Source organism: Pseudopodoces humilis, chromosome 19 (genome assembly GCF_049639895.1).
Source record: "Pseudopodoces humilis isolate 2021_Gansu_Grassland_sample_001 chromosome 19, ASM4963989v1, whole genome shotgun sequence".
In the NCBI taxonomy this organism is placed as follows: domain Eukaryota; kingdom Metazoa; phylum Chordata; class Aves; order Passeriformes; family Paridae; genus Pseudopodoces; species Pseudopodoces humilis.
This window is the reverse complement of record NC_142218.1, coordinates 4,275,653-4,285,156: the sequence shown is the minus strand read 5'-3', so window position 1 is coordinate 4,285,156 and position 9,504 is coordinate 4,275,653. Positions and strand designations below refer to the sequence as shown.

Sequence of the window (9,504 nt, the reverse complement as noted above, 5' to 3'; positions counted from 1 at the left end):
TCCGGCCCTGCCAGGCGTGGGCTGGGGACAAGGGCCCGGCTGAGGGCGGCCGGGAGCGCGCAGCCCTGTCCCCGCCCCGTCACACCCCCCCGCCCTCCGCAGTGGTAGCGCCCCGCCCCTTTCCCTGGAGGGGAGTGGAGCGAACCACTGCGGTGACCTCTGCACTCGGGGGGGAGGTGGGAACTCCACCCGCGCATGCGTCCGGCCGGAGCGTTGCTAGGGCGCGCGTGGTGACGGCGGCACGGCGGGGACACGGTGGGGACCCGCGGGCGGCCGGAGCGCTGGCGCTTGCCCGCTGCTCCCCAGAGCCCTCCGGCAGCCCCGGGGGAGCCTATGGAGAGCGGCCCGCGCAATGCCATAGTGTTCAACGCCTCCAAGGGCGAGAGCTTCACGCCGGCCGGCGGCTACAAGGCCCTGCGGAAGAGGCTGCGCGGCAGCTGGAAGGTGCTGAGGTGAGGGGCGGCGCTCGGGGCGCGGAGAGGCCCCGGCGGGGGTGTGTGGTACCCGAGTGGCCTTTGGGGATGTCTCTCGTGAGCTGAGGTCGCTCTGTCGCCTTGATTGCGCCCTGTTGCATCTTCTGCCGCTGCGGGATGCTGTGCGTGGTTCTTCGGAGCTCCAGCTCACCTGTGGAGATGGAGTGCAAGTTGTAAGGATGAAGCTCCTCATGCAGATTTGTGAGTCTGGCTCGGTTTGGAGTTTGGGACAAAAAGAAAGCAGGGCTCTTGTAGATGGTACTGTTTATCTGAGCGCTGCAAAATGGCACGGCATGGAGCTTTCGGGAGAGGATTTCAGGGCAAGGTTCTTCCCCAGAGGTGCTGGCACTGCCCAGGCTCCCCAGGGAATGGGCACGGCCCCGAGGCTGCCAGAGCTCCAGGAGCGTTTGGACAGCGCTGCCAGGGATGCCCAGGGTGGGGTTGTTGGGGGGTCTGGGCAGGGCCAGGGCTGGGCTCCATGGTCCCAGTGCGTCCCTTCCAACTCATTCTATGAAATGTGGCCAGACCAGAAAGAAAAGAAAGAAAAATAATCAGAAGCTCCTCAGGTGTAAAGTTTAATAGCAGCTGTGACAGCTTGCAGCAGTTCTGGCTGGATCTGCCACAGTGCCTTGTCAGAGGAGCGTTTCTATTTAGCTGGTTGACATTTCTAAGGATTATTTTTGCTCAAGCTGTCAACTTTAAACCTAGATAAAAGGATGCAAAGTGACTGAAGTGATTTGCTTTGTGTTCATTTGCCAGTCCTATATAAAAAAAAAAAAAAAAAAAAAAAGGAAAAAGTTGTGGTTCAGGACTATATCCAAGAATAAAGCATGTCTTTATTAATTTATTCATAGCTTAAAAGATGAGATCACATCTGAGAGACTGATTGGGGTGAAATTGTGGATTACAGCAGGACCAAGAGAGAAGTTCAGTGCTGATGAGGTAAGAAGTCAATAATTGTTTTCAAGTTAATTATGCTTTAAAATTTGCTTAAGTAGAAAAGAACAAGACAGAAGTCTTCGCTGTAATGCTGCTTTAAATGAATTCATATAAATTGGAATTTGAATGTTTTTCTTATAGGATCAAGTTAAATGCAAGCAGTCAAAATAATTTCTCTCCCCTCAACTCAGTGTAACTTCGTGCAGTTTTGTATGTAGCTTCTCATGTTTGCTTTTGTTTTTTTCTCTGTATCTTTGTTGATTTCTAGTTTTCTGTTCTGAAGAAATTCCTGGAGGATGGTGGGGCTATCCTGGTGATGCTGAGAGAAGGTGGAGAGTCCCGGAATGGCACAAATATTAACTTTTTGTTAGAAGAATATGGAATCATTTTCAATAATGGTAATGGGGCTCACTGCTACCTTTAGTCATCAATTTGCAGCAAAATTAAAAAAGCAGGTTCAGCCTTTGTGGATACAAGGAGATCTTTCTCACAAAGTATCTTTTGATCTAAAAGATTTTTTTTCTCTAAATCTGCATGCCCAATGCAAGGTGATATTGGAGCACAGCAAAGGCTTTCCATGGACAGAGTATATGGACAGCTTAGCCATTTCCACTCCTTTGCTGTCGTTGTTAGTTTCAATATACTAAAAAAAAATAATCTAGGGAAATTTCTTGGTTAAAAAGCCCTTAATTTAAAACATTTTCCACACATTTTAAAGGATTGAATCACTTAATGCTCACCCTGAATAAGAAGTGGCACTTTTCTTTAGCAGACCAATAGAATATCATTCATTAGTTTTTTGCTGCCAGTGTGAAAAAAACCCCAACAACCCAAGACAAGTGTGTCTCAGTGTACATAAAATATTTGAGGTTTTTGGTGGCTTTTCTAGACTGCCTTTTTTTGCATCAATAAGATTCAATTCATCAAGTGTTTGGAAGATGTATGAAAAAATAGAGTTGTAAAAATTGATACAGATTGTTTTAACTGGATCATCTTTTTGTCTCTTTTGCTTTGCAGAAGATGGTGATGTGCTTAACTTTTTGTATTTTTATTTGAATTTTCAAAAATATTCCTATCCTAAATCTATTCTGTCCAAAAGGAAACAGTAGTGAAGGCTGATTTCAATTCTTTTAGTAGCCAAATGCCAGCTTTGTGGTGTTAGAAGCAAACACCCAGGGAATCCAAGAGCTAAACTAATTTTTGTTTATTAAATCTAACACACTGATCAGCTGATGTAAATTTCTGTATTTTTTTCTTTTTTCAAGATGCTGTAGTACGAAATGTGTATTACAAGTACTACCACCCAAAAGAAGCACTAATCTCTGATGGAGTTTTGAACAGGTATATTTGGGGTATGTGAATCTTCACAGTAAAGCCTTGTAATCTGGATTGTTTTCAGTAAGGTTTGTTTTTCCATATCTCATAGGGGAATCAGTGAAGCTGCAAAGAAAACAGTGCTTGATACAACAGATGAAGATGGAAGGGGCCATGACTCACAGTAAGTGTTTTCTCTGAGGAAACTGATGTGAAAATATGTAGAAGACCTCAGAGCTGGCAGGTTTGTGATTAGCAGCAGTGCACTGTGCTTATGGTGAGGTTTCCTAATGCATTTCTTATGTTCATATGCTTCTTAGGTTATATTTGGAAAGGAGAATCTGTTCAGTAGATGTTTTGGTAACCTCTGAAGGAGCAGGAGGGATAGGTTTGGAAAGGCATTACTGTTCTCATGACCAGATCTGGATTTTTGCCTCTAGTCTGTGGGTTTCAGTTTGAGTTCTGTAAATCTGTGCAGCCTGCCTGGTGCATGCAGGTGCTTATGGAATTTCTGTATTTCCTGCAGAGCCCTCAGCTTTGTTTATCCTTTTGGAGCCACACTGAATGTGATGAAGCCAGCAGTGGCAATTCTGTCCACGGGGTCTGTGTGCTTCCCCCTCAACAGGCCTATCCTGGCTTTCTATCAGCATGAGGTATGAGCTGCCTGGGGCACTCCCTGCATTCCCCTGCCCCACACAAAAATTGTGAGTGGATCTTTTGGGGATACTTACAAACCCACTCAGTTTTTGATGCATCTGCAAACTCCAGATGAGCCTAGTGACTCCTGACTTTTTTTATGGTAAACTTCTTTGCATGGATTTCAGAGGAGAATTAATGATGTGGACAGCAAAGATTACATATTTTTTAGTTGACTGGTGGATAGCTTTAATTCTTCAAAATTTCAGGGTTTTTTCTGCTGTTTTAGTAATAATTTATTAAATACGATTATCCTTAGCTTTGTAAGTACAGCATATTAAATTAAAGAAGAGGCCTCTCACCTTGGAACCAGTGGATTTTTCATATGTTGTTTTACTCATCCAGCCCTGTTACTTTATAAAAATAAATCCAGAAATTTAGTAGTAAAGAGTTACAAGCACGGGATTGATATTGTTAATAAACATGAACAAGTTAACACAGTTTTTTACTATGTAGACAAGTAATGCATTGCAATAACAGTTGCCTCTGAAACTGTGATTTGGAAGGAATTTTTGCTATATTGTATTCTTTATTGGTAGACTAAAGGTGGAAAGATGGCAGCCCTGGGATCTTCCCACATGTTCAATGACCAGTATTTAGATAAAGAAGAAAATGGTAAGATCATGGTAAGTTGGAGTTTTTTTGGAGTTGTTTTTTTTGGTTTTTTTCCTTTAAAAACACCCTGTTGGATCTTCACAACATTTGCAAAGCTCTCCAGGCTCAGCTTCATTTTAGAGCAAGACAGCTATGAAGTGGATTCAGTATGAGGAGTCTAAGCCAATCCTAACAAATAGTCTTTGATTTATTATCTTATTTTTAGTATTTTTCATAGTATGTTAGTTAATATATTTAATGAATATTTAAGCATAGTATGAGATTACTTGTGTCCTCCTGAAAGTAACTGAGTTTTGCCCTTCCCCAGGATGTGCTTTTCCAGTGGCTCACAACATCAGATATCCACTTAAACCAGATGGATATGGAGGACCCTGAGGTAAGAGAGATCCATCAGAAGGAGGTAAAGAACAGTGGGATCTGGCAGCACTGGTCTTGGCACACCATGTGTTTAGCACAGAGTGGTTAACAGCAAGATGTGTGCTGCTGTTGTTGCAGAACCTTCTTTCATGGTCTAGGATTGAGTAGACAGATGGCTTGGGTGTAAAAATTAATGGTACCTTTCAGCCTTAGATTGCTTTTCATTATCTGATATAATTTGTGAAAGTCTCTTTCCAATTTGCCCATGTTTATGAGATGGACTGCTCCAGTGTAGTGAGTTTGCACTTCACTCTGAGCCCTCAGACAAGAGGAACATGCAGGAAGGAAAGGCAGATTTTCTGTATGAGTGTGACCTGTGTGTCAGTTTTATTTGTATACAAATGCAGTTTTTATTTGGAAATACCTTTATGTGACAAAACTGTATATTCTGTGTAAAAAAACAACAGTTTTGCACAGTTGCTTAGTAAGCTGGCTGTTTTAATTTTTAAGAATTATCAGAAACCCAAATAAAGCGTGCATGTGTTGGGTGGCTTTGCAGCTGAGAGAAGAGTTAGCAGATGACTGATCTAGTGAGCTGCATTGCAAAGGGCCATACCTGGTAAAGAGAGAAATAATTATTTCTAAGTGAGATTTTAGGTGAGATATAAGGTAGAAAGAGACTATGGGAATGGGCTGACCATTTCAGATGACAGGGATGTGTATCTGTGTGCCCAGATTTCAGATTACACCGTGCTCCCAGACACGGCCGCGCTCTCCGAGCAGCTGCGGGTCTGCCTGCAGGAAGGAGAGGAGAACCCAAGAGACTTCACAAAGCTGTTTGATACGTCCCTCTATCAGCTGGACACAACTGCCCTCCCTTCAGTTATCAAGTCAGCAGCTGTAATTTTCTTATTACTTATTTATTTATTCCATTCAGTGTACTACATTTTCTATTTGTGCTTAACTGTGTCTCCTTAAGAGCAGGAAGGACTGAGCTGTAGGCAGCATTTTGAATATGGATATACCAGAAGATAGATTGGTACAGTGTGGCAATGATGTTTTCCTCTTGCTTCTTGTCTTAGCTGTAGTTTCTGGCCTTCTTTTCTCCTTTTTTTTTTCCTGACTACATGAGATTCATTGATCTGATATTTAGAAAACTGTCTGCAGTGAAGTTGGGCACTTTCTGGAGTGATACCTGAGAGCTGCTTGTTTTTCCACTTTTTAATTACTTGACATTTACTGAAAGCTGCATTTCAGTCACCTTTGCATTTCCCAGTAATTGTGTTTTGAGGTTTATCAGCTGCTCAGTTTTACCAGTTTGTGTCACTATCAGCTCTGTATGCCATAACTCCCTTGTTACCCAGATCGTGTCTGAACACACTGAGTATGGCAGCTTAACACAGATTCCATGAAACTCCACTCTGCTGGGAACACTCTTTCTTCTTACTCTGTATTTCTTGTATTTTCATTAATTGGGAATTCACAGGAGAATCTCCCTTCTGACCCCATAACAAATACTATTTTTAAAAATGACTTTCGTTTATTGTCTTCCTTACAAACTTTTTTGAAATCCCAGATCTGCTTGTTTTGTTCTGGGTCACTTTTTTTGCATCCATGTTCATCCTGCTAAAAGTGCATTGTAGAATTGAGCTACAATTGTATATGTATTCTACAATGTAGAATTGATTTTTTTTTTAATCATCTTATATATCTACCTATCATTATCTTCCTCTGTCACAACTTTAATTTTCTCACTGTAGAAATTATTTATTACTGATCTGTAATTATCTGAGATCCTTATAAAATGGGGAAACTCAAATCAGTGAAACTAAACCAACTACAACATTCCATTTTTTGTGCTGTTACAGTGCAAAACTTCAATGCTGGTGTGTTCACAAAAATCCTTCTCTATGGCTTGCTAGTGGAAATAGATGTGGTATCATTTTTTTTCCCTCATGCTTTGAATTTTTCTGTGCTACAGAGCTTATGAAGAACTGAATGTGAAACATGAACCCCTCCAACTCATTCAGCCTGAATTTGAGACTCCACTACCTGTCCTCCAGCCAGCTGTGAGTAATTTTCTTGCCTGTACAGTACAGGGAGAACCCTTCTCCATGAAGCTTGGACTTGATAATCTTTTCCAACTTTAATGAGCCTCTATGTCATTTGTTTCATGCAAAGACTCTGTCTTATTTCCATAGTTCTGTAAAAGAAATAATGAGAAATGCTGTAGTAATAATTAATCACTTGGGAGTTGACTACACTGCAGGGACCATATTTTAGGAAAGAAAGAGCACTTATTTACACTTCTAATTTATTAAAAGAGCTTCAAAATGTAGTGTGTGGTACCAAAACAAAATCCTTGTAATATAGGCCTTTGATTGAGTAGCTGCTCCCAGTCCTGTGGGGTGCTGGCTCAGCCTTCCCTGTGAAAACAGGATGTGGTATTTCAGAAAGCAGTGCTGGTGTAAGCTGCTGCCAGGGAGGAGCTGCAGGAGAGTCTGTCCTGCTCTGCCTCCATCTCCCAGATCCCCAGGGGAAGCAGAAAGTGGAGCACTGGTCTGTTACAGCAGGAGCTGATCAAACTTTTACCAGCAATATTTGGGCTGACAGCAGCAACACGAGCTATGGCGGTGTCAGACTCATTTCAGAAGGCAGGAATCTCTGAGTATCTGAATTTTGCCATCATTGTTCCATCCTTCTTTATCCTGGCCACTGAGAAAGCATTACTGGGATCCTTTAGAGGACCCTGCAGGATCCTGCAGGCAGTGCAACTGAAAGTGGTATTTCCTTCACTGCTTTTTAAAAACCCAAGTCAAATTTAAGACATACACAGTGCCTGAATGAAACAGAAAATACTCTGACCAGAATTGATGTCAATATGATTTCAGAGTGAGCTGTTAGGGCAAATTTAGTTCCTCAGCTCTCAGCCATCATCTGGGTCTCGTGGAGCAAAACTGAAACTGTAAATAAAAATGTCTAGTTTTCATGCTGGGTGATAATTCTGGCATATGTGTGACTAAACTCTTTTTGAATATTCAATTATTTTTACAACATAAAAATGGAATTTTCAAATGGTGCCCCTTTGTTTGGTGGCTTTGGAGTTGGTTTTGACCTTTTAAAGGGTTTCTTCAAGTCCAATATAGGTTTAAAAAACTGTTGTCTTAGAGATCTGTAAAGTGTAAGAAAAATATGTGGCAATCAACCGTGCTGCTTTTTCTCTTCAAGGTTTTTCCACCTGCTTTCAGAGAATTGCCTCCTCCTGCTCTGGAACTGTTTGATTTGGATGAAACCTTTTCCTCTGAGAAAGCACGTCTTGCAGAGATCACAAACAAATGTAAGTGGAGCAGATTGTTTGCACATCTGAGCTAAAAGTCCAGTATTTGTAGAGGAAATTTGTTATATTTCATTTTAAAGCATGGACCTCATTTGGGAAAATCTACTGCTTTTATCCTGATCTAAGAAACTGAAAGGCTTTGGAAATTAATAGCGTGACTTTATGTACCATGACATTTGTCTGTTACATGACATTTTATCATGCTTCTGCCTGCTGTTTCCTATATTGTGCATAAATTGCTTTGTGCACTCTTGCTGATAAATTCCACATCCTTTTTATACTCTGAAGTTAAAATGTTAAGATTATTTCGAACACCTAAAGAAGATGAGCAGGTACTGGCTGCAGGAATACATCATGGCTAGTCTGCCAAGCTTGGTGATGGGACTGAACCTCCCAGGATGCCAAGAGGAAATGGAGATTCAGAGCAGGTTTTTGGCCAGCTGCTCCAGATGCGTGTGATGCTCACCTGCCTTCTTCCCTGGGTGCTCATTTAGGCACTGACGATGACCTGGAGTTTTACGTGCGGAAATGCAGTGACATCCTGGGAGTGACGAGTGAACTCCCAAAGGACAAGCAAGATGCCAAATATATCCTGGAGCACATCTTCTTCCAAGTGGTTGAGTTTAAGAAACTGAATCAGGTATTTTTAATAGCAATTAAAAGTGAGTAGTTGGTAGTAGCAGCAATGAGGGTGGTGTGTCGTTGTGGCAGCTACACTTGTCACAGGCGAGAGGTGATGTCAGACATTAGCTGCGCAATAAATGAGACCAGTGAAGTGTGATCCAGAGCACTTATGACTGTTAATCTCCATAAAACATGTAGTGCTCAATTTATTAAGTCTCTCATTTATTTTAATTGGGGGATTAGTACATGCAAGTGTAGTTTGTAATTGCAGCTAAATCCAGTTCATTACTGGCGCCTGAGTGAGAGCAGGGAGTCCTCAGGAGTGTTCACAGCTCTGGCCAGTGCTGCAGTGCAGAGGTGACACCAGCACTGAAATACAGCTGTTCTGAAAGAATTCTTCATAGCAGATTTAATGCTTCAAAGTGTGTTTGGAGCATATTTGCAGAGCAGCAGTTTGTGCTAACAAGAATTGCTCATTTTGCATGTAATCTTCTTAAGCCAAAAATCTTCCAGTTGTACCTCATTATTAAAAGTCTTTTCTCTTTTTTTTCCCTTCCTCTTCCCTCACTGAAGGAACACGATACTGACCCAAGTGAAGCTGGATTCCAGAATGGTACCTGAGACCTGGCTTTCCCCACTTTGAGATAGTCCTTTTAGGAAAGTATATTTTTACATTTTTAAAGCCTCTATTTCAGTGTATTGATTGGGACTGTCTCCGCAGTTCACTGGATGCTTGGATCATTTATGTGTGGTAGTTCAGATAATTAATGCCTTCTGGGGAACTGCTTGTATTTCACAAGCACTTTCCAAAGAATTTCTTATTTTTCTACTTCTTTATTGAAACTGTAATTTTTTAATATATTAAAAAAATAAGTATACCAAGAAAATGTGTTTTGGGTCCTTCTTTCCGGTTCCAGCATTTATTTTCTTGTAGGTAAGTCCTACTGTTGGTTCTCCTGGTGTACATGAAATCCTTAATTGCACTGTGAGAAGGGTTGTTATTTTGGTTTGTGAACTGAGAACAAAAAAAATAGAGCCATAATTTTAACAGGAGCTGCTGAAAATACATTTATCACCCTGAGGCAGCCTCGTTTTGTCTGTCTGCCAAAGAACTGAGAGGTGAGTTTGGTACTGTAGAAAGAAAATATT

At 41.6% G+C, this 9,504-nt stretch overlaps 1 protein-coding gene across 1 annotated transcript; it reads left to right on the top strand.

Annotated features, from left to right (window-relative positions):
- The first annotated feature begins 185 nt into the window (after positions 1-185).
- IFT52 (intraflagellar transport 52) lies at positions 186-9,242 on the top strand. The gene is made up of 13 exons (XM_005524642.3): positions 186-452; positions 1,328-1,415; positions 1,681-1,810; positions 2,678-2,753; positions 2,839-2,910; positions 3,253-3,379; positions 3,962-4,048; positions 4,345-4,413; positions 5,130-5,284; positions 6,376-6,463; positions 7,623-7,731; positions 8,226-8,371; positions 8,929-9,242. Exons 1-13 carry the CDS (start codon positions 334-336, stop codon positions 8,974-8,976), a joined length of 1,314 nt encoding a protein of 437 aa, XP_005524699.2. The 5' UTR covers positions 186-333; the 3' UTR covers positions 8,977-9,242.
- The last annotated feature ends 262 nt before the right edge of the window (positions 9,243-9,504 follow it).